At 43.7% G+C, this 25808-nt stretch overlaps 1 protein-coding gene across 1 annotated transcript; it reads right to left on the bottom strand.

Annotated features, from left to right (window-relative positions):
• Nucleotides 1-1707: 1707 nt before the first annotated feature.
• LOC118672027 (polyunsaturated fatty acid lipoxygenase ALOX12-like) lies at nt 1708-24410 on the bottom strand. Its single transcript, XM_036341345.1, has 14 exons — nt 24276-24410; nt 23507-23708; nt 21849-21930; nt 21622-21744; nt 21425-21528; nt 21030-21190; nt 19557-19700; nt 14955-15164; nt 9405-9491; nt 9014-9183; nt 8404-8525; nt 2951-3051; nt 2648-2818; nt 1708-2523 (listed from the first exon to the last, which is right to left on the bottom strand). Exons 1-14 carry the CDS (start codon nt 24408-24410, stop codon nt 2344-2346), a joined length of 1992 nt encoding a protein of 663 aa, XP_036197238.1. The 3' UTR covers nt 1708-2343.
• Between the last annotated feature and the right edge of the window lie 1398 nt (nt 24411-25808).

Here is a 25808-nt window from a genome sequence, read left to right as displayed (position 1 = left end):
AGTCCAAAGATAGTGATTACAGTATTTTTTTAAATATATATTTTAATTGATTTCAGAGAGGAAGGGAGAGGGAAAGAGAGATAGAAACATCAATCATGAGGGAAAATTATTGACTGGCTGACTCTTGCATGCCCACCACTGGAGATTGAGCCTGCAACCCAGGCATGTGATATGACCGGGAATTGAACCGTGACCTCCTGGTTCACAGGTCAACACTCAACCACTGAGACACACTGGCCAGCACAGTATTTATTTTAAAATGATTGTGTTTGCTGAATTATGTTTCTTAATGTCATCATTTTTCTCCTTTTTATGTTGGACTTGTCCCTTTATGGGGTAGCTTACCTAACTCCCTGGAGATCCTTATTATCTGTTTATGATTAACACTGAGGCAATTTGTTGGTGAGCTAGAAGCTCTACATGGACAGTACTCATTGACTAGAGCAGTGATGGCGAACCTTTTGAGATCGGCGTGTCAGCATTTTGAAAAACCCTAACTTAACTCTGGTGCTGTGTCACATATAGAAATTTTTTTATATTTGCAACCATAGTAAAACAAAGACTTATATTTTTGATGTTTACTTTATATATTTAAATGCCATTAAACAAAGAAAAATCAACCAAAAAATGAGTTTATGTGTCACCTCTGACACGTGTGTCATAGGTTCACCATCACTGGACTAGAGGGTTCTGCCTTAGAATGTTTCTCTTGTGTGTTAGGCTAATCTGCTGTAATGAGGATACAGTGACTCCAACAAAATAGAAACTTATTTCTCTTGCACATAATGCTCTAGAGTAAGGGAGTTTTCCAGGGTATATAAGTGGTTCTGATAAATGCAGCCAACCAGCAAAACATCTATGGTGTTGTCCTAATTTACATGACTGAAGCTAGTTTTCTACTATCATGTTAACATTCCAAACTACAGGAAACTAAACAGAGGACATAGAGAGCAAGCCCATTATTTTTGAGGACGTGGTCTGAAATGGCACACATCACTTCTGTTCATATACTGTAGACTACAGTTAGTCATATGGCCAACTCTGGCTGGAAGAGGGGTGTCTGAGAAATGTATTTTCAATTTAAATATGTGTCTGTTTGAGTCTTTGTTATTATTTTAGCATCACATTTATTGTACTTTGGGAGTAAGATGAGGTAAAAGAGTAGGTTCTTTTCTCCATCTCAAACCAGAAGCTTGATCACGTGTTTTTCCCCTCAAATCAGATGTGTTTTTTTTTTTTATTTCTAAGGTTTTATTTCCTTTTTCTTTTAAAAATCTCTTATTTTAAAAATTTACCTTTATTGTTGTATGTATTACAGATGTCCCCTCTGATTGGCTCCTACCCAAACATAGGAGGAGGTACTTTTGTGAGGCATGCCCATAGGAGCTAAGATAGCAACCATAAAGGGGAGGTACCAAGGCTGGGAAAGTGATCAGATTCAATAAGGAACTCAGAACCCAGATGATCTAGTAAATGGATTGGTTATAGAGAGAAACCAAAAGAAGCCAGAAAGGATTGGGAAGTTGATTGGTTGGTTTGAAAGGGCACCTGGTTCTTAGCAAGCCTGGGATACTACAATGGAATTCAACAGTGTATACAGTGGCAAATTGGATATATCTCAAGAATGCAAAGTTGGTTTAAGACTGAACACTTTATATAAATGAGTGCACTGACACACACAAATCACAACACACTATATTTGGAGAATAACAAGCTGATTTTAATATGTATATGAAGGGTCCTAAGTCCAAGAAAAGCTGTCACCTCTAAAAGACAAATTGATGGATCTGTGCTACAAAATAGTAGGTGATTTTAATTATAAAGTTGTAGCAATTATGTCAGTATGGTATAGTATAAGACAGACACATTAATGAAAACATAGATTAGAAATCTCAAAAATATTTCCATTCTGATTTGGCAAAGTGATATATGCTAGCATTATAGATCAGTGAGAGAGGATGGGCTCTTAAATAAACTGTGCTGGTATAATAGCTTTTCCAAAAGAAAAAAAATGGAATTGAATATTCATCTCACACGATATTAACAAATCTATCTCAAAATGATTATATAATAAATGAAAAAGACAAATTTCCTAGAGATAGGAGAATCTACATGAGTGAATAGTTGATCTCTTTAAGGAATGTGTTTTCAAGTTAAAGGTCATTCTGTTAGATGACCTGGAAGTGGGACAGTGCCTCAGGCTAGTCATATATTCAGGGAGGGAACTCAGATAGAAAAGAAAATAGAACCATAGCAATTCAGATCCAGGAAAACATAAAACTCAAAAGGAAAATGTTAACCCTAGTATTGGCCTGTGGCCTATGAAAGGCCATTTACTGGGGCTCAGACAGCAACACTGTTCTCTATGCAGCTCGGCTTCAGGTATTCATAGGGAAGGTCTAGCTGCTCATTCCGGGCCACTATCTCCCTTTCCAGGTTGTCCAGATCTGCTTGAAATTGTCTTAAAATAACCTTGGGCTCAGGGCCTGAGAAATATTCTTCTGTGTGATACCCCAGGGGTACCTGAAGCAGAAAAGAAGGATTGTTCAGCTTCTAGTTCCAAGACACAGGAATCAGAGCCCAGCCCCACACTCTGAAATTTCTTTTCTGTTATCACTGCCCCCAAATTCCCCAAATCCCCTCTTACCATGTCTGGTTGCTGCCGGCCCAGTTGCCTCATCAAAAGCATCTGAAGACAGCTCTGCCGGGCATTAGGGAGTGAGCCCATCAGTGTGGCCATTGTCACATCTTCCTTGGTGGTAGGAGGGGGCATCCGCATTGTGCATGGGGCATTAGGGACCCAGAAAAACCAGTCGTGCTGAGGGAGGGAAAGAATCTAGAGTCAACTAAGCACTCTGATATGCAGGGCTCTAGCTCCCAACTCTTTCCTTCAAACATACCCTAGACCAGGCACTTTCCCTCAGGGACCCAGGCTTTCAGTTGCCCATACCTGGCTGAAGTTGATTGCTGCATGCTGGGCAGTGCATCTGAAAATGCACATGGTAAGGAAATGGCAGAGCTGAGCCCGAGACTGGAAGGAGACAGGAAAACCTAGGAGAAGAAATACCAAAGTTTAGAAACTGCAATCCCTGAAAAAGATAAGGGAATGAGTGCTAATGTCTGGAGATTATATTATGATTAGTGTGCATTCATGCATTCATTCATATAAATATATACTGCATCCAAAAGAATAAAATAGCTAGAAATATATTGAACCAAGGAGGTGAAATACCTGTACAGTGAAAACCATAAGACATTGACGAAAGAAATTGAAGATAAGTAAACGGAAAGATATTCTATTATCATAGATTGGAAGAATTAATATTATAAAATGTCCATACTACCCAAGGCAACATATACATTCAATGCAATCTCTTTGAATTTCCAATTGCATTCTTCAAAGAAATAGAGTAAATCAATCTACAATTTATGGAATCAGTAAAGACCACAAATAGCCACAGAAATCTTGAGAAAGAATAACAGAGTTCAAGGCATCCTCATCCTGCTTCCTGATTTCAAACAGTATAACAATGCAAATTTAATCAAATCAGTATGGTATTGGGCATACAGCAGATATCTAGATCAATGGAACAGAAAAGTGAGCCCCAAAAGGGAGCCAGGAATATACAATGGAGAAAGGACAATGTCTTCAAAAATGTTGTTGGGAAAACTGGCAGCCACATGCAAAAGAATGAAACTGGACTGCTATTTTATACCACACACACAAATTAAGGAAAAATTGATTAAAGTCCTGAAACCATAATACTCCTAGATAAAAACATCAGTCTTGGTGATGACGTTTGGATTTGCAAAAGCAAAGGCTACAAAAGCAAAACACACAAATGGAACTACATCAGGCTAAACAACTTCTGCACAGCAAAGGAAATTACCAATGAAATAAAAAGGCAACCTACCGAATGGGAGAAAGTATTTGCAAACCACATATCTAATAAGGTTAATATCCAAAATATGTAAAGAACTCATACAACTCAATAGCATAATAAACCAGAAGTCCAATTAAAAAGTGGACAGAAGATCTGAATAGACATTTTCTCAAAGACTCACAGATGGCCAGCAGGTACATGAAAAAATGCTCAACATCACTTATCATCAGGGACACGTAAATCAAAATCATAATGAGATGTCAACTCACACCTGTTAGAATGACTATTATAAAAAGACAAGGAATAACAAGTATTGGCAAGGCTGTGGAGAAAAGAGAAGTCTTGTGCATTGCTCATGGGAATGTAAATTGATGAAGTCACTATGGAAACCAGTATGGGAATTCTTTTTAAAAAAATTAAATATAGAATTACCATTAGATCCAGCAAACACACTTCTGGATATTTATCCAAAGGAAACAAACACACTGACTTGAAAAGATATCTGCACACCAAGTTCATTGCAGCATTATTTACCATAGCCAAGACATGGAAGCAACCACCATTGTTGGTATGGCTCAATTGGTTGGGCATTGTCCTGTGTACCAAAAGGTTGGTGATTCAATTCCCCGTTAGTGCACATACCAGGTTATGGATGGCTGGCTCCATCCCCAGTAGGGGGCATGCAGGAGACAGCTATTCAATAGTCTTGTTCCTCAATAACACCTATATTTCTCTCTCTCACCCTTACCATCTCTCCAAAAGGAAATTTAAAAATATTTTTTAAAAAGGCATGGAAACAACCTATGTATTCGTCAATGGATGAATGAATAAACAAAATTATATATGTATATGAATATTATTTAGCCACAGGAAAGAAGGAAATCTTTCCATTTGTGACCACCTGGATGGACATTATGCTAAGTGAAAAAAATAGACTGAAAAAGATCAAATATTCTATGATTTCACTTATACATGGAATCTTAAAATAAAAAAGGGGAAAAAATCCTGAGATCATAGACACAGAGAACAAATTGGTGGTTGCCAGAGGTGGGGATAAAGGTGGGTGAAATGGGTGAATGTGGTCAAAAGTTACAAACTTCCAGTTATAAAATAAACAAGTCATGGGATGTAATGTACAGCATGGTGACTATAGTTAATAATACTGTATTGTATATTTGAAAGTTGCTAAAAGAGTAGATCATAAAAGTTCTCATCAAAAGAAACACTGGGTAACTATGTGTGGTGATGGATATTGACTAGCCTTACTGTGGTGATCATTTCACAATACATATAAATAATGAATCATTATGTTGTAAATCTGAAATTAATAATTTATATCAATTAGACCTCAATTAAAAAATCACAAGATAGCCCTAACCGGTTTGGCTCAGTGGATAGAGCTTCGGCCTGCGGACTGAAGGTTCCCAGGTTCGATTCTGGTCAAGGGCATGTATCTTGGTTGCGGGCACATCCCCAGTAGGGGGCGTGCAGGAGGCAGCTGATCGATGTTTCTCTCTCATTGATGTTTCTAACTCTCTATCCCACTCCCTTCCTCCCTGTAAAAAATCAATAAAATATATTTTTTTAAAAATCACAAGGTAAAGGCTACAACCCTAAAGGTATAAGGGTAAAAGACTTTAATAGGCACTTCATAAAGGAGGATATCCCAATGACTATTAAACCAAGAAAAAAGTACTCCCTAGTCTTTAGGGAAATTCAACTTAAATACACAATATGATAGATCTACATATCCACCAAAATGGCTAAATAAAAAAGATAGAAAAATATTTTCATGTATTTGAGACTATATGGAGCTCTGAAACTCTGATGAAAGGAGTGGAAACCAGTACAACCACTTTGGAAAAGGGTCAATAACTATTGAAGCTGATTTTCACATACTTTATGGCCCATCAGATCCACACCTAGCTATTAATAGAACAGGCAAACACACACAGAAATGTTCACAATAGCACTAATGTTGATCGCCCCAAACTGGAAACAATACTAATTGCCCATCAGTAGCAAAAAGGAAAAATAAATGGTGCCATAATTATAAAATGGAAGTTACCACAATGATAATGAACAAACTACATGCTGCATTCAACAAAGTAGAAAAATCTCAGACATAGTGTTCAGAGAATGAAGCCAGACACAAGCAAGTGCGTGCTTGTATTTCCTTCTGTGGACGGTCAAGTAAAATTAGCCAACCTACAAGTCAAGGTAATGGTTACTTTCACGTGGGTCTGACTGGAAGAGTACACAAGGGGCTTTCTGAGGGAGCTGGTGAAGTTCTGATTCTTGATCTTCATGCTAATTATACAGGGGTGTCACTGTAGTAACACATCAGAAGTTGTACACCTATGATTTCTGTACCTCTCTCTAGGTTTGTTGTATTTCAACAAAATTGCTGTCTCCCCAAAAGGGGTTCAGTGCTTATAGATACCTGGGTAATGATGCAGAGAAAGAGAAGTAATTCATTCAGTTAAAATACAGGAAGGGTGTCAAAATCAGCTATCCATTCCACTCAATATACAGGCAACTGTTTTAAAATATAGTTTCTATTATTATTATTATTCAGTTGTGTTAAAGCCAACAGGTCAGGAGATAACTGTCATGGGAAAGGATATATGTTATACTCACAGATCCCAAGAGATGAGTACCTACCACACCACGGGGGACCACACTGGGAGGACCAGGGTTGGTCAAGAGGCAGAGGGGTGAGGGGAAAAGGTAGCAGGAGCCTTTGTCATGGTTTCCATGAGAAAGAACAAGCAAGGCAGAATTAGCAGGTTTTAGGACAGGCTAGTTGCAATAATTCCAGTGGGCTCTGGAGTGTGGTAGCTGTCCAGAGTCTGGTACCTGGCCTGAGGTGATTAGGCCAGGGGAATAGCGGCCCAGAGTGTAAGAGCTCAATACAGGTGGTGGTTGGGACTTCCGGCATATGAAAGCATGCTCCCAGGGGAGTGGTTTGCTATATCTGAGAATCAGCTGGCCCTGGGAAGGGCAGTGCCTTCTGGGTCAGCAAGACTCCAAGATGTCAAAGTATCAAAACTGCAGAATAAACAAACATGATGAATGCAGTGAGATGGGGTCATAGAGTGTGATGCCTGACCAAAGTCATCTACCGCATGGCAGAGTCTGGACTCTCCTATTTCACATGCTGCTCATATTGCAGAGGTATTTTTGTGTGGGGTGGAGCATATGATTAAACTCATTTAACACTATGTACTATGTAGGCTTCAGTACTGTCACACATTATATCATTGGGTCTCAAACATTCTGTCAGGCACTAAGTGAGAATGGTTGCCAAATATTTTGCCCATTTTAGCTTTAAGGAAACTAAAAGTCAAAGTGAAAGAGACCTAGTGGATGGCTCAAGGTCACATAGAAGGAAAGAGGCAGAAACCAGTACTTTAGAAACAAATATTAGTGTGTGGCCTTTAATGAGAATAACATGGGAATAATAGGGCAGAGAGAACATTGAAAGCTGAGGGAGTGAGATGGGGGAATCAGAGATTAAAGCTTATATATGACGGTACTTTGTAAATGCTTAAGGTAGATATGTCATGGGAAGAGGATTTCCAGGGAGAGGGAGAAGCATTTTTTTGGGGCATGGGATGCTTGAAGAACAGAACTGAAAAGTATGAGAGAACATTTGGTCCTGAAAGGGTCAGGGTGGTCGGGGTGTTCCCTAGACCCTCCAAAGAAAGCCTCCCTCCAAGGGTCTGGCATTGGTATATTAAACCTTGTATTCCCATGTCCCGGCCATAATAGCTTCCCAGTAAATGTTTGTACTTGTCTCACAGGCTGAGGATGGGACTCAAGGTGTTGGTGTGAAGTAGGCGGGGGCACGGCCTGAAGGACAATTTGAAACAGATGAGGTTGGCACATGTGTGCTATAGAGAGGAAGATGAAACTAGGCAAAGCTCAAAAACACTGTATTTCTTCTTCGTAGATTAAAATGTGGAGTGGAAGAATGAAAGGTAGTAGCTAGAGCTTAGTGATGAAATGCACTGGCTAGGGAAATCTGAGATTCATTCTTCACCTAGAAATGACCCCGCACTGTGGTCACTGTGCTTGGAACCTCTTCTGTGTGTGGTGGACAGTAGCAGGCAAGAGGAGAAGGGAGGGAAAGCCAGAGTGGTTCATCATGGACTTTGGTGGGAACATTTTCCCCACTTATTTTCTTAGGAAGAACATCAGAGAGCACAAGCCGGGCTTGGGCAGATTCCCCACTGGTTGGGGTTCTGGACCCACTGGGCTCTATGCTGTGGAGGTTGGAGGTATCAGTGGCAGGAATGGGGGATGGTAATAAAGGTTGATAGTTACTCTGAGGAGGAAAATCCTTGGGTTTGTAGGACTGTCCTAACACTTTGGAGGTGGGAATGGTATTCATATGCTTCATGTGTGGAGGGCGAGAGGGTGATGAGTTGTTGGGTTCATTTCCCCAGAAGGGCAAGGCTGACAAGGGGCTCTGGGCAGTGTCTGAGGAACTTTCTTCTCTGGGGAGGGATCTCACCTCGGTCCTGGGCCTGGCACAGCCCCACCTCAGTGATCTCCCGACACCAGGCCTGCAGCTCAGGGTCCCCTCTCACGACGTCATCCCCGTGGTAGAAGAGGTGGATGATCCCTTCCACGTACCTGCCCAGAGGAGAAGGGAGCTGAGCTCATTAAGAGTAGAAAGCCCTCGCCTCTGATTGCTACTCTTTTTCTGTGGCCCCAGCCAAGGTCCATCCACTGTATCTGGACACAGATTTTACAAGAGTTACTTTTTGGGACATCCCTGAACTCATTCTACACACTAGTTTAGAAAGGAAGGAAATGTGGATCCTTAGTATTAATAGTTCCCTAAACGTGATTAATAACCATTCTCCCTAACAAAACCCTGGTTCTTCTAGATCCCCATCTCCCCATTTCCAGGTCTCCCAACCTACGCTCTTATTCTACTTTCCTTCTTTTCAGATCCTACCCACTGTCTCCTCACTCTTCCTCATCTCTCCCAGGATTAAGTCCTCTGCTCCCCCTGTGTGAACCTTCTTCTTTCATGTTCCTCATGCTGACCTCAAGACAGAGACACACTCTCCCTCTCCCCAATGGCCGTCCATTTCTCAGCTCCCACTCTCACCCACCGGGCAATGATCTCCCAGAGCCTTAAAGCATCATGGGCATAGAGAGCACTTGGGATTCCCAGCAGGCCCCGGTCAGCCAGATCTTCAGGAGGACAGAGGGAGCGGTAGGTTAGCTGAGCCAAGGCCCGACGAAACAACTGCACAAGGCCTCCTCCACCGGTGCTCATTGCCTGGAATGTGAGAGTTGTCGGGTATCACAGAATAGAAGAGCTGCAGAATCTTATATAAGGGGTTCAGTGTTGGGGTTTACAAAATTAAAGGTATAAAAGGAACAGGCACATAGGTTTAAGGGTCAGGACATTCATACTAGGTTGTCGGAGACTGTGAAGATGGCAGGAGGTTGTAGAGAGATGAAAGATTAGGCAGCCCTATGCCCCCATTTCCTCTTTACCTGATTAAATATTCCACTATCTGAGTCAAATTGGGTCCGCGCTCTGATGTTAACCTCCATGGTGTAGCGCGTGTGTGGGATCAGGAGCTGGATGAAGAAGATTAAAGAAGGGTTGTTAATGGAGTCCATGCTTGGGTCCTCCCTTGTAGGGAGTGGCACTCAGCCTGGTGACATTCTCTCCTCTGGATCTTTTCCTCCCTGTTCTGGATCTTTTCCTTTGCAGGCTGGTCTCCTTCTGCTGCTATGATCACTAACTCTCATGCTCTCCATGACTCTACTGGAGCTAGAATGACCTGGGTTTGAGTCCTGGGTTTTAACCCTCATTCTGATACTTGTTCAAGGCCATATACCCCCTAAATGTTAATTTCTTCATCTGTCAACCAGGATGATAATAGGTCTCCTAAGTCAGGTGCTGTGGTGGTGATGATGTGAGTGATATATAGAGAGTGTTTAACTCAGTGCCTGGTACACAGAAGCATTGATTAGGAGATATTGTCATTTCCTTTAAAGTATCCACCTTCAATGTGGTTGTCCATTTAGAACCTACATCTTAGCTTTCTATATCATTTCATGATTCTTCTATCATTCACATCTCCTCATTCCATAAACTAGCTTCTCTGTTCATTTCAAGGCTCTTCCTCCAACTGCTCATTGTTTTATTCTTGGATTCTTTTGAGGACAGGATACCTTTAGTCAGAATTTTAGGAGCCAAATCAAACTACCTGCTTAAACAGCAAATGGGTCATCATTAAATCTGTTCCCCTTCCTAATTGTTTCCTCTTTCCTTCTTTTTCTTTAGTTATTACAAAAGTGCACTAAAGTTCAAAGATGGTGGTGTAGGTAAATGCTTGTACTTTCCACCTCCCACAACCATGTCAAAACTACAACTAAAATATAGAACAACCATCATTCAGAACTGCCTGAATGCAGTTGAACAGATGTCCTACAACTAGAGAAGTAAATAAGAAAGCACATTGAGACTGGTGGGAGGGGTGGAGGCACAGAATAGTCTGGTTTTTAAATTGGGAGTGTTATCTCCATGGCTGCTCATGAGAAGCAGGGGTCCCAGCTGCACACCAGATCCCCCCATTCCAGGGTTCCAGATCTGGGAAGCCAAGTCCCTATAACTTTGGGCTATAAAAACCAGTGGGGATTGTGGCTGAGTGACATGGAAGCTGCTGGAGTCCCAGGTATTCCTCTTAAAGGGTCTGTGCATGAACATACATGATTTTGCTTCCTCTGAGCCCCAGCTCCAGGTGGCAGCTTTGGGGGAATCCAGGGATATATGGAGAGGAACTGGACTGTCTGCCACTGGGGCAAGAATGCAGGGGCAGCTTTCTCCTAGACAGGGGTACTCACAGGGGTCATTGTTAATGTCCTGAGACCTTCCCCATAGCAGGGCTGTCTGGCAGCGTATCTGAGTTTCTATTACCATGGCCAACACTGTTAGCTCTGCTCTGGTGATCCCCTGAGACGCCACCCCATCCAATTTGCTGCCCCACCCAAACTATTTGCAGTGGCTTTTTCCATATGAATGGCCTGCCCTGGCTCAGGTTTCAGACTTTCCTAAAATCTCTTAAACAAGCTCCAAACCTATCAATAAGAGGCCCAAGACCTGGCACTAGCACAAGCTTGCCTTGTTTCACAGGTAGGCCTCGTCTGGGCACTTCCTAGCCCACTACAAGTAACAGCCATCTGCAGATCTCTCTGTAGCTCCTGCAGAGTGGCCCCAGGTAGTGGCTGCCTTTATGCTTCCTGGGAGGCCCCAGAGCCAGTGTGCCTGGTGGACAGCTTCAGAGCATTCTAGATTACAGCTCTACTCATCCACAAGCAACACACTCAAGAGGAAGACTCAGTGTGCACCAAAGCCCCACTGAAGCAAGTATTGCTCCATAGGGGTGTCTCTTGAATAGCAGCTCTTCTGCTGTAGTCACAGCAGTTCCTCACAGCCAATTGTCCTGGAGGTTAATTCCTCCAAGTGATGCCAACAACAGTCAAGGCTCAACTACAATAAGACTGTGCACATAAATCATACAGGGGCACACCTAGAGTGTGCAGCTCAGGTGACTGGGGAGATTGAACCACTGGGTGCTATAGGACACCTAGTACACAAGGCCAATCTATCAATTCCAGGAGACATAACATCTCTATCTAATACATAGAAGCAAAAACGGGGAGGCAGTCAAAATGAGGAGACAAAGAAACATGTTACAAATGAAAGAAATGGAAGCAAGCAAACTACTGGATACAGAATTCAAAACAATAGTTATAAGGTTACCTAAGGATCTTAATGAGTGCTTCAAGGGGTTTAATGAGGGTTTCAAGGGAATTAATGAGAGTTCCAAGAGACTTAGTGAGACTTTCAAGGATCTTAGAGAAAATGTCAAAGATATGAAAAAGAACCGGTCAGAAATTAAGCATACACTAACTGAAATAAAGAATCATGTACAGGGATTCTACAGTAGAGTTAGAGGATTCTGAGAATCAAATCAATATGTGGAATATGAGGAAGAAAAAACACCTAATCAGAATAGTAAAAAGAAAAAAGAATTAAAAAATATGATGATAGTGTAAGGAGTCTCTGGGACAACTTCAGGCATACCAACATTTGCATTATGAGGGTTCCAGAAGGAGGAAGAGAGAGCAAAATATTGAAAACCTATTTGAAGACTTGCCCTACTTGATAAAAATAATAGACTTCCAAGACCAGGAAGCACAGAGAGTCCAAAACAAGAGAAACCCAGAGAGATCCACAATAAGACACATCATAATTAAAATGCCACGGGTTAAAGATAGAGAGAGAATTTTAAAAGTAGCAAGAGGAAGGCAGTTAGTTATCTACAAGGGAGCTCCCATACAACTGTCAACTTATTTCTCAATAGAAACTTTGCAGGCCAGAAGGGAGTAGCAAGAAATATTCAAAGTGATGAATAGCAAGGACCTGCTATCAAGATTACTCTACCCAGCAAAGCTATCATTTAGAATTGAAGGTCAGATAAAGAGCTTCACAGACAAGAAAAAGCTAAAGGAGTTCATCACCACCAAACCAGTATTACATGAAATATTGAGAGGTATTCTTTAAGAAAAGGAAGAAGAATAAGAAGAGAAAAAAGATCATAAATATGAATAATAAAATGGCAATAAATGCATATCTATCAACAATTGAATCTAAACAAACAAAATATAATGAACAAAATAAACTAATAAATAAAATAAAATCAGAGGCATGGAAACATGGAACAGATTGATGAATCTGTTCAGAAGGAAGGGGAGAGGGGCAGGAAGAGATTAACCAAAGATCTTATATGCCTATCTGCATTACCTATGGATACAGACAATAGGGTGGTGAAGGCCTGGGGCAGGGTGGAAACCAGGTGGAGGTAGGTAATGGGGGAACAAAGAGAGACATTTGTAATACTCTCAATAATAAATATTTTAAAAATAAAAATTATACCTGCCAAGCTAGTGTGGCTCAGTGGTTGAGTGTTGGTCCATGCAAATAGGTCTTAGGATTGATTCCCATTCAGGGCACAGGCCTGGAATTCAGGCTTCATCCCCAGTAGAGGGCATACAGGAGGCAGCTGATCAATGTTTCTCATACATGTTTCTATCTCTCCCTCTTCCTTCCCTCTCTCTAAACTCAACAAAAGCATATATTTTTTAAAAATGCACCCAATCCTGACATGTGCTTCTTTTTATCTTAGATTATTTTTATTACAGTTTTAATCTGATTAATATATAGGATTCAGACAGTTTGGATATTGATCAGAGATTTTTGATGCTGGAAAAAGGGAAGGGCACAAGTAATACTCCCATAATCAAGCTATCAAGACAGCTCATATTGTTCTTTTCAGAAAGTTCATGGAGGGATGCTGGTGTCACAGAAAATACTAAGACAACAGCAAGGAATAAAGAACCCAGAACAGAGTTCCTAACAGCAATGACAGAAATGATGATGACAATAAAAATAACAGCAGAAAACTGACATTTTTCTAGCATTTAGCCTGTAATGTCTTAACAACCCAACAATGGAGATAGTTATCCTCATTCAGAGATGAGGACCCTGAAGACACGTTTGGTGAGTACTGAGACCAGGAGTCAGGCTTCAGACCTGAGCAGTCTGAATCCAGAGCCTGCACAGGTAACCTTGGTAACTTCTGCAGGCTTAGCCCTCCTGGGAGTTCCAACAAAGACTGTCTGTCATGGGATGGAGTTGCTATGGTGATGGAATATAGCTCTGGAGGGGGGCTTATTTAGTAAAAGGGCATTTTGAAGTGTAAAATTGGCATAAGTGATTTAAGCTAGGAGGGAGATGGTCATGCAAAGGCATCATGATGTTATCAAATCTGAGAGCCCATGATCTACATTAGTAACTATTTTGTCTATGTCACCCTAGAACCCCGAACAACCACAGCCCAGAGGAGGGTTGGCGTTGGAAACCTCAGTGACATTACAGATCAGTTATTCTGCCTGCCAAACTCTCATTTGCATATCTTACCAACACTTCAAGCTCTCTGTATCTGAAGCTCAACACCTCATCTTTGCCTTCAAACCGGCTTCTTTTCCTGACTACACTCTTTCAGACCACTGCTCTGCTTCATAGGCTTATAGATTTTTGCCCCCTGCTCTGCCCTGTTCCCTGTATCAAAGTGCCATTGAGGTTTGGAAAACAATAGTAAGACAAGCACAAGCCTTGTTTTGCTGCCTCCTGCCTAGCAATAGACACTGAACTCGCTGTTTATAGCATTACAGTATTTTGGGGTCATTCCAACAGTATTTACTTTGTGAGCTCCTGAGCCTGGCAGTGCTGAGACCTCTGGCCTTTCTCTCCAATATTGCACAGGCATGACACAGGCAGGATCTCCTCTCTCCCATCCCTGTCACCACCGTGCTAATGTACATCTTTAGTCTCCTCACTCTTGGGTAGATGTCAGTGGCCAGCTGGCCTGCTATCCTTGCCCTTTTATCTTGTGCTCCTCATAACATTCGGTTGCAGTAGAACACTCTCCATCAATACTATGGTGTTTATAGCTGTCCCTTGTTATTTTCACCTCTATTCTAAGATATGGTTCTCTGGCTGTTTGTCATGTCTACCATTTGTATTCCTAGCTTAACAGCAACATATTGGTTTAACAAATTATATTCCTACTCCCGTCCAGACCCACTGCTGGAGAATTTCAGAGAATTGACTTGCAATACTAGTATGGGTAGAAAATGCTAAATGACTTGATTTAATAGGGTAGGTGATATCAATGTGTATTATTTCTTACAACTGCATGTGGATCTATAATTAGCTCAAAATTAAAAGAATTTAAACAGGAAAATATAACCACAAGATTCAAGGACTTGCCATAGTTATTTTTCTCCTGTCCCCTCCTGCCTATGAAGATTCTTTGCTGCAATACCATATCAGTGCTAGATTATTGCAAAGCAGGTTTGTTTCATGTTCCCAGCCAGATGGCTTAGGCTTTTTAAATCCCGAGTAACTGTTGCATTATTTCCTTTCTCTGGGATGTGAGCAAGAGGAGACATTGAGGGTAGAGTATGTACCTTAAAGACAGGGTGCAGTCCTGGGAGGCACCTCATGGTGGCTACAGCGATGACCTCAGCCAGCAGATGAGTGTTCAGCACGTGATATTGGAGCTGCTGGAGTTGGAAATCTGAACTACGGACCCAGGTCTTTGCCAGGAGCCAGGTAAGTGGAGGATCTGAAGGCAGGAATATTGGTGGGATGGGGGAGCTGGGATTGGGAGGCTGGATCTGCAATAAAAGGATTTAAGCATTCATTGACCTCTCATCATATGTTAGACACTGTGCTCAGTATTCTGGGGGAAACTGATGACTAAGATTATTGTCTCCCAGGGGGTTAATACACTCATCCTCTGATTAGCAGTGGGGAAATGTGAGTGCCATCATGGTCAGGTTCAAAGCGGGAGGAATTGCAAAGAGGAATCCAGTATGACTGGGAGAAACCTGATGAGGATGTGAGTTAGGATGGTCGGATAGGAAGGAGAAGCTCAATGTGTGAGGTAACTGACAGTTCTCATCAATTGATTGGTGAGAACAGTAAGAGGGAAAACACACTAAAACCAAGGAAGAGACTTTCAAGATGGAGGTGGAATAGGTGGATCTTACACTTACCTTCTTCCAGGACCAAACTGGAAATACAACTAAATTAAAGAATAATCACCCTGAATAAACAACTAAAGACAAGCTGATAACCAAGGATTTTCAGAAACATATCATGTCTGGTAGGAAGGGCAAGATGGGAAAACTGCTGGCCCTGCTCCCACAGGTAGTGGCTAAGGTTCAGGAGGTATACCTCTGTGAGGAGTTCCCCTGAGAAGCATGGGTCCTAATCCCCAGGCCATGCTCCCAGTCCAGAGCACCAGAGCCAGGAAGAAGCACCCGCATAACATTCAACTATAAAAAAAGCAGCAGGGGTTCTGTCTGCCAAGGAGTGATGGAATCTGCTGGAGACACAGGCAGCCCTCTTAAAGGGCTAATGCACAAAATTTCATTTGCAGCCACTGACTCTAAGTTCTGGTGGAGAGAGGGCAGTACAAACTGGAGTTGCCTAGGGAGAATCTGAGGTTTGGACTCTGGGGTGGAGTCAGGGAAATGGCTGCTGGAATACCTGTGCTGAGTCATTCTTTAGTGCCATGGTCACCATCTTTTCTAGGTGGAGCAATCCCCTCCATGCAACATCAGACTGGGGGAAAACAATAACCCCACTCTCTGGACTCCCTCTTGCCCCACCCTGAGGAGGTTAGGCTCTGCTGAGGAGTCAATTTCATTGACTAGGGTGTATAAGTCTGGGCAGATTCAGGGGGTGTCAGTGACTAGCTTTGTGGTGGGGCCATTTCCCCCACTTTCCGGTGAACCTGACTGGCACTTCCCCCTCACAGGAGATCCAATAGAACTACCCTTTGTCTTCCCACAGTCCCAACCTTTGGGCTCCAGACACCCCACCTGCCTGACTACAAGGTCAGGGCAAAATCTGAGATAGACTCAGTCATGTGGCTCTGGAGAAGAGACCACACCCATCAGCTTCCCTGAAACCTGTACAGCACCTCCTCTTCATGGAAGATCCATTCGCCCCATTCTCCCGAATTCACCACAGGCTCTTTCAGTGACTGAGCCTAACAGGCAGCCAGAAGGTAGAGGGAGGCAGTGGTGGCTTTCAGGTTGCCTTGGAATATTTGTTGACATGCCCCTGGGCCCAGTGCTGGTAAAAGCCAGCCTTTGAGCACGCTTGGTCCTTCCTATGCACTGCCAAGCCCAGCAGAGACAGCCACAATCTCTGGATCATTTGTAGCTTTAAACAGGTTGCCAAGGGCCAGACACAGACAGTATCTGACATTAACTTGCATCAGAGTCTCTTCCAAGAGGCCCAGAACCAACACACCAAGTGGCCAGTTTCAGACAACATTGGAGCTGGATCCAATAAACTTTGCAAACAGCTTATCCAAAAGGACATGGCAGTGGGCACTAAACTACTGAGGCAAATTCCACTTTTTTTCTCCCCCTCCTTTCTCTTTTCTTTTTTCTTCTTTGAGCCTTTTGATTTTATTTATTTTTCTTTGTTTTTTATTTTATTTATTTTTATTTTCTGTATTTTTCTATTTTTTTTATTTTTTTTATTTTGGTCAGCACCTGCACAGTAACACACATGCCAGGCCCAGTGTTTAGCCTCACAGTCAGCCAGCCTGAAAGTCAATCCCACCTACAAATGGGGCAACAGCAATCAATACTCAATTACAACAGCAAGGCCCACATAAGCCACACAAGTGACATTCATAGAGCACCCAGGTCAGGAGATCAAGGAGACTGCACCACTGGGTCCCACAGGACACTTACTACATGAAGACTGGGAGTCAAAGATGCAGCCAAAATATGGAGACAAAGAAATAGGCCCCAAATGAAAGAACTGAGGACATCTCCAGGAAAAAAAGCTAAATGAAGTTGAGGTAAACAATTTATCAGATATAAAGCTCAAAGGAATGTTTAGAAAGATGATCAAGAAATTTAGTGATAATTAGAACAATGTGAAAGGAGACATAGAAACCATGAAAAAGAACCAGTTGGAAATGAAGAATATGATACCTGACATCTAGAATACACTGGAAGGAATAAAAAGTAGGTGATGAAGCAGAGGATTGAATAGCAGTTTGGGAGATAAAGTAGATAAAAACTCTGAATCAGAGCAGCAAAAAGAAAAAAGTATTAAAAAGAATGAGGAGCCCGGCCAGTGTGGCTCAGCGGTTGAGCATCAACCCATGCACGAGAAGGTTACCAGTTAGATTCACAGTCAGGGCATTTGCCTGGGTTGTTGGCTCCATCCCCAGCAGAGTGCCTGCAGGAGGCAGCCAATTGATGTTGATGTTTCTCTCTCATCAATGTTTCTATCTCTCTCTCCCTCTCCCTTTCTCTCTCTCTAAAATCAATAAAGACATATTTTTTTAAAATAATCTCATCTCATGTGGGGTTAATTTCCAAAATATATAAGGAACTCATTTAACTTAACAAAAGGAAGACAACCAATCCAATTAAAAAATGGGCAAAGGACCTAAACAGACACTTCTCCAAAGTGGACATACAGATGGCCAAGAGACATATGAAAAAAATGCCCAAAGCCACTAATCATCTGAGAGATGCAAATTAAAACAGCAATGAGGTAGCACCTCATACCTGTCAGAATGGCTACCAACAAATCAACAAATGACAAGTGCTGGTTAGGATGTGGAGAAAAGGGAACCCTAGTACACTGCTGGTGGGAATGCAGACTGGTGCAGCTACTATGAATAACAGTATGGGGTTTCAAAAAAAAAGTAAATATGGGATTGCCATTTGATCCAGTGATGCTACTTCTAGAAATGTATCCTAAGAAATGTGAAACACCATTCAGAAAGAATACATGCATTCCTATGTTCATAGCAGTTCAATTTATAATAGCTAAGATCTGGAAACAACCCAAGTGTTCATGAGTAGATGAATGGATAAAAAAGCTGTGGTACATTGACACAATGGAATACTATGCAGCAGTGAAATGGACCTCTTACCCTTTGAGACAGCATGGATGGACCTGGAGAGTATTATGCTAAGTGAAATAAGCCAGTCAGAGAAAGACAAGTATCACATGATCTCACTCATATGTGGAATCTAAAGAACAAAATAAACTGATGAACAAAAGAGATCTGGAGACACAGAAGCATGGAAGAGACTGTCAAATCTCAGAGGGAAGACAGGGGTGGGAAGGTGAGTGGGAAGAGATTAACCAAGAACTTACATGCATAACCCATGGACACAGATAATAATGTGGTGAAAGCTTGGGGTGGGGGTTGGTGCAGGCTAAAAAGGGTCAATGGGGCAAAAAGGGGACCTCTGTAACACTTTCAACAATAAAGATATTTAAAAGATGTGGTACATTTACACAATGGGATACTACACAGGCATAAAATAGAAGGAAATCTTCTCTTTGGTGGCATCATGGATGGACCTAAACATTATTATGCTAAGTGAAATACATAAGTCAGTCAAAGAAAGACAAATACCATATGCTCTCACTTATATATAGAATATAATGGAAAATATAAAGTGATGAACAAAATAGAAACAGAGGCATGGATACATGGAACAGACTGACAACTGTCAGAGGGTAGGGGAGGAGTGGGGGACTGAATGAAAGAAGGTAAAGGGATTAGCCAAAGACCATAGATGCATAACTCATAGACACAGATAACAGTGTGCTGAAGGCCAGTGGGAGGGGAGTGAGGACTGGGTGTAGGTGAGCAAAGGGAGGGTTCATGGGCACATCTGTAATAGTGTCAAAAATAAAATTTTAAAAAGGAAACAAGAAAAAAAGGGAGAAAAAAATGTCTAAGAAAGAAGGGGTATTTCACAGATTCAAAGGTCAGAAAAAGATTGAGTAGCCTTAGGGTGAGGACCAATAGAGACCATTCTGACTCTCAAAAAGGCAATATCAGGCGAGTAGTGAGCAGGCTGTAAGGCAGAAAAGAGAGATTGGAGACCTGGACAGGTCTCACTGAGTGAGGCAGGGGTGAAGGACAAGAGCCTGCTGTCTTTGTCCCTGGGCAGAGGTTGGGGTGCACACAGAGCAGTGTTGGGAAGAGGATTTCCAAAACACCTCACCTGGATGGCCATGGGTAGCAGCTTCCCACTGGGGTCCATCTTCAGCATGACGAGGGGGGCAGCCAGGTACTGCTGCTCTCCTTGGATTATGTTGGCTGGAATTCCATCCAGCAGGATAAAGTCAGCCTCAAACAGGGAACCCTTCTGGAGAAAGGGGGAACATATCCATGGTTAGAGTTCAAATACTACACCCAGAGGGACAAGGCAAAGAAATGTGAAGAAATTTCAGTCTAGTTTCTTACAATTATCCTACATCAGTACCAGAGTCCTAGTGGCAGAAAGGAAGGAGGCATCCAGAGCATTTAATCCAAGTCATCTCAATTGACAATGAGGAAAGAGGCAAAATGAGAGGAGTCTTCCCCAGGGACATGTTAATCCCCTGTGGCAGTGGTGGTTTTAAGACCATACTTTGCTGGGGTCCAACCCCAGCAGGTCCAGGGGTCCCCAAAGGTGTGGACGGAGTCGGCGAAGAAGAAATGACACGGAGACAGCATTCAGTTGATCAGCAGCCTAGCCAGGATCTCTAGCCAAGTTCTGGTCAGGATCTCCAGCGAAGTTCTGGTTAGGATCTCCAGCCAGGTTCTGTGTCCATGTTCTCTTGCTAGGTTCTCCAGCCAGGTTCTGTCCAGGTCCTGTAGCCATGTTCCCTCGCTAGGTTCTCCAGCCAGGTTCTGTCCAGGTTCTCCAGCCAGGTTCAGTCACCAGGTTCTAGTCAGGTTCTCTTGCCATGTACTATCCAGGTTCTGTAGCCAGTTTCTGTTCAGGATCTTTTGCCATGTTCTCTCGCTAGCGAAGTTCTTCTGTCTCTAGGTTCTGTGTAGGTTCTGTTTCTAGGTTCTGTGTCCTGTTGTCTTGTTACATCTGTATTTATACCAGTTGATTCCAATCCTATCAATCTCTATTCCAAAGGTTAGGGCGTTTCTTATCTCCATTTCAGGGAGTAAAGATTATGTAGCTTAAGCATGATTGTTCGTAGTTAAAGTGATTAATTACCCGCCTGGCACTTAGTTAAGGGGTTTTATTTCCTCCCTAACTTCAGGGGAAAATCCCTACCTGGGGAAACAACCTTTCTCAGAGAGGTGACCTTGGTTAAAACACATAGTGCCAAGAAGGTGAGCAAACATATTAAGAACAGTATGCCATATATGCCAGGTCCCTTGAAACAGCAAGGATGGACTGGCTCCCGGCAATACTTGACCAATTTCTTTGCACCACAGGCATGCTAAGTTTTCCCCGCCAAGGTTTCCAGGCCTCTTTCTTCATCATATCCTAATTTCCTGCTACCTCTATCTGGCACCCACCAGTCTTATAGTTTCCCCTGCATGCTCTAGGTTTTCCCTGCAAAGGACTCTGCACCCAGGGACAGCGGGGAAACTAACACAGACTCCCTTCTCTGACTCACTTTTGGTCCTTCCCTTTCACCACTTCCCTTCCCCACGCAGATAAGAAGACAACAGAGGGCTGGGGGTGTACCTGGAGTTCTTTCTCCAGCTGGGCCCGAAGCTCCTCCATCCCCGAGGGCAGCACCAGCCTGGAGGGCAGAGAGGTGGAGCGTCTCAACAGCATGGGGTTGGCGCCATTGAGGAACTGGTAGCCAAAAAGCTCATCATCCTGCCAGTGCTGGTGAACCTTCTCTGTGGGGTTGGAGTGGAGGGTTAGGGGAGGATATTCACCACAACCTGATGTCCCTCTTTATACAGCATATGTTCACCCTGTATCCATCCCCTGTCTTTTCTTGTTGCCTCTGAGAAATGACCAGGCATACAATCTTCTCCTCTGGGAACTACTTATGAGAGACTATGGAGAGTGAAGGTTGGGCCATCAAAACAGGCTATTAAGGACTTACAGGGGCCAATGGGAATACTGACCAGAAAGGGTGCTCTTGGGGCCCAAGAAGATCTGATCAAAAGCCTCTAGGCTGTCCCAGGAGTTCAGGAGGGTGTAAACACGTTTGAGGACCATCTCCAGAGCCCTAGGACAGGTGTCAAGGGCGGCACTGTCAACTCACCAAATCATGCTTGTTACGGGATCCACCACTACCCACTCCATTGGGATCTGTTCTCACCCTGTCTTCTCTCTGTGTTCATTGTCCAATGACTTCTCACCATGAAATTTCATATCTGGGGGCAGATCCTTCACAGAGTCCGCAGCTATTGTCAGGGGTAGCCCTTCCTTCCAGGTGGCCCAACTAGCAGATGGGAAAAGAGTTCAGGGAGGAATTAGGGGGTTAGTGATGGTGACAAAATTAGAGAAGAGGTGGGAATATCAGGAGAGCTATGGATGGATGGTTACCGGTAGATCAGCTGTCTTTCCTTCAGTTCTTTCTCTCGATGCTTCTGGAACTTGTCCAAGGTACTCTCTCCTGCCAGGCGGGCTGAGAGAACATTTGACCACATTGTTTGTCCAACTCATGCTATTCCTGACTTGATCTAATCTCTCATTCTTGACTGTATTGTATCAGACTCTTGCCTTTTTCTCTGGCTCTGCCTCACCTGATGTATTCCCACAGTCACTTATTGTATCTTTGCCGAAAACCTATTTGTGATTTCACCTCTTTCAACCCCATATTTATCTTTAGTCAACATTCCATAATTTCCTCCCTTTCTTGTTTCTTGAATCAAATTCCACTATTGTGCCTATAAATGATTATGACATGTCCACAATATCCCATATTATTGTGTATTGCCTTTCTTAAGTCATCAATACTGGCCTTCCTCTTTCTACACCTTCACCTGTCCTCTGAATGAAATATTTCTTATTCATTTTATATATGCACTCTGCTCTTTCCTTCCCTACCCACACCTGATCCCTGGGACAAAAATTCTGTGTGTTCCCTTCAACCATCCCATGTCATCTGTGTTAGGGAACAAATAGTTCCATGTTGCTACCTTTCCCTCACTCCATCTCACCTAGCCTCACCATCACATGGTTTATATTTGTTAACCTGACTTGTCCTTTTCTCACCTCTATTTATATTATCCCTCAAAGACACCTATTTCATGTTTCCATTTTTTATTAAATTTATTGGGATATAACATTGATTAATAACATCACATAAAATTCAAGTGTATAATCTTACAATACGACATTTGTATACACTGAGTGTGCTCACCACCCAAAGTCTAATCTCCTGTTACCTTGTATTTATCCCTTTACCCTCTTTGTCTTTCCTCTGGTAACCACCACTCTGCTGTCTGTACCTATGAGTTTGTGTTTTTTGTTCGTTTTGTTTGTTCGTTTGTTGCTTTTTGTTTTATATCCTATATATACACGTAAGAATACACTTCTTATTCTTTTCCTTTGACATTTCATTTAACATACTCTCAAGATCCATCCATGTTGTCTCAAACAGCAATATGTCATCTTTCTTATGGCTGATCAGTCTCCATTCTTACAGGCCATTGTTCTCAATTTTCTCTCTAGTCAGATCTGTCCTCCACCTGTCCCACAGCAACAAATCCCCTATAGCCCCTGCTCACTCATCCCCATCCCAGTCAGAGTGCTCCCTGCCCTACCAGTTGTCTTCCATGTTATCACAGCCAAGCCATCTCTTCATGGTCATATCATTTATTGCTTCCCTTCCCTGCCTCCTCTCAGGGGTCCCATGTGCTAGCCTGTCCTTGTCCTAACTTGTTCCCAGTCACCGGAGATTCCTTCCCACCTTACTTTGGCTCTTCTGTTTCCCAGCGTGGCTGCACCTCCCATTCCCAGGGCACACCTTGGGAGGTGGGATCGACACATCACACATTTCCCTGTCCAGTCCCCCTCTTCCAGCCCTTTTAATACTATGTGTAATGTTCCCCTAGTTTCCTGTCTTGGTTGCTCTTAACCTGCTGAGCATGCACTTTTTCAAGTCCCTCTGACCTTCTTCTGTGCTACCCATCCCGCCACCCCTTCGCCCCCCATTACTCCCTGTGTCCTGCTCCCACTTCCCTGAGGTGGCCCCTCACCAGTGCCTTCGGGCAGGGTCAGCACGCCCTCGCCCTGCACCCAGCGGTAGCAGGGGAAGGCGGCCTCCTCTAAGGCTCCTGGGCCCTGCACGGTGATGCGGTCGCAGAACCAGGCGTCGTCCACCAGGGAGTGGTGTTTGCGCAACTTCACGAAGTGCAGTGGCCCCAAGTCCTGGGGAACGTCCTGTTCGAACTCCTCCACCTGTGGGGACAGAACCCGGTGAGACTTAGGAGCGGGGACCCGGGAGAGGACGTTTAACTGAGGGTGAGGGGTCCTTTGCGGAGTCCGGGGACAAGGCCTCCAGGGACAGCATTGCCTCCTCCCAACACCTGTGCTGCCTGTGGGTCTCAGACGCCCCATCTCACCAGAAAGAGGAGGGATGTGGGGCGAGGCCCATAGAGTCTTGAATTGAACACTGAGCACCATCACCTACCCCGTCCATTGACTGAGCTCTCACCGGCCCGCGCTCTCAGAGGTCCTTCACCTTGACCACTGATCCCATAGGAACACTGGCCTGGGGTCAACGGGAGAAAGGTAGCGGAGGCTGCGGGGACCACGGTGGGGGCGAGGGGAAGAGGGAGGAAAGGGGTTGAGCCCAGCCAGGGCCCTGGCTCTGAACCTGTGACCCACATAGGTGCGGGCATCCCTTCTCACTGGAAGGCCCAGCCGGGGAAGCTGCACTGTCATTGGCTCCCAGCCTCCCTCGTCCCGCCCACCCTCACTCGGCCAGCCCAGCCAGGGGGTCTGAGTCCCGCTTGCCCCGCCCACCTGGTCCCGCGCTGGCCGCAGCTGCAGCTCCAGCTCCGCCTCCCCGCGCTCCCCGACCAGCCACAGCTGCAGCGGGCTGAACGACCCAGAGAAGAGCCAGGCCCCAGTGGCCACTTGGATGCGGTAGCGGCCCATGGCAGCAGGTGGGTGGCAGAGGTTCTGTTACTGCTACCAGACAAAGATTCGGTGGCCAGGCTTGGTCCTCCTGCCTCAGGACAAGTCCAGGGCTTAATAAAGCAGCACTGTGTGTGCCAGCCCACTCCAGGATTGGGCCCCACCCCAGACAAACCAGAACCTGGGATTAGCCCAGAGGGTGGGGGTAAGGCTGCTGCTCCTCTCAGCAAAGTGCTGAGAATGGGGCTTGGAGGAAGATGAGCGGCTGAGCCTGGGCGGGGGAAGAGAGGTAGAGGGGCAGGGAGATTCCACCAGAGTTTCTAGACTCTCACTTCCCCCACCTACATGCCCCCACCCTGGTTTTACTATCAAATAGTATTTTCTGAAGGGTCTTGGGTGCCAGTCCCTTTTCTTTCTGGCAGTGACCGGTGCCCCTTGGTGACTGTACCCACTTTCTCTTTGCCTGCCAGGTTTGCTTGCTGAATGGGCATTGGGATGGTCATTGTTGGCCAGAGAAGGCCATTCTTAAAGGACACTCCAGTGTTCAGGGATGAGTTTGAGTATTTCCTGTAACAAGACTTGTGGTGCCCATTCACCAATGTATTACTTTTCTCACTTTTGTTTTCTATCCACACTCCCATCGAAGACAAACAACCAACGCCAATACATACTATTTCTGCTTCTCCACTCCTTTCTGTTAATAGGATTGTTTTATATGGTTTGTGTCCTTCCTTCCACCAAAACGGTCACACTATACATTTATTTTCTTGGAAGTTGCTTTCCGCAGTTAACAAACATGATGAGAATATGTTCAGATCAAAAGATGGAGATCTAACTACACTCTTTGCTAGCTTTGACATTACACTCTTGATGGGTATTCTAGACTCTCACTTCCCCCACCTACATACCCCCACCCCGGTTTTACTATCGAATAGTATTTTCTGAGGGGTCTTGGGTGCCGGTCCCTTTTCTTTGTGGCCGTGACTGGTGCCCCTTTTAACTGTGGTGAGTGCTTTAATGAGCACCTTTGTGTGAAACCCTTATGCACCTTTATATTTATGGGACAGAGTCCCAGAATTGAGATTTCAGACTAAAATACATGTATGTCTTTTATATTAGATGTTATATATTTTTTTGAAAATCACTTTTTTGACGTATGCTTGACATGTAAAATTTGTATATATCCAATGTCTATGTCTGTAATTCAATGAGTTTGCCAATAAGTATATCCCAGTGTATATTATTGTCAAAGTGCTTCACAAAAAGGCTGTAGCATGGTACCAGAGGGCCCTTTTCTCTTCATCTCCACCAGCAGAGAAAGTTATCACTTTTTAAGTTTTTGCCAATAGGATGGGTGTAATTTTGTAGAACAATGACTAGCTGCTGTTTGAGGGATGGTGGCAGAAGACACAAAGCTTC

Source organism: Myotis myotis, unplaced genomic scaffold, assembly GCF_014108235.1.
Source record: "Myotis myotis isolate mMyoMyo1 unplaced genomic scaffold, mMyoMyo1.p scaffold_m19_p_17, whole genome shotgun sequence".
In the NCBI taxonomy this organism is placed as follows: domain Eukaryota; kingdom Metazoa; phylum Chordata; class Mammalia; order Chiroptera; family Vespertilionidae; genus Myotis; species Myotis myotis.
The sequence above is the reverse complement of the archived record's forward strand: the minus strand, read 5'-3'. Positions and strand labels throughout refer to the sequence as shown.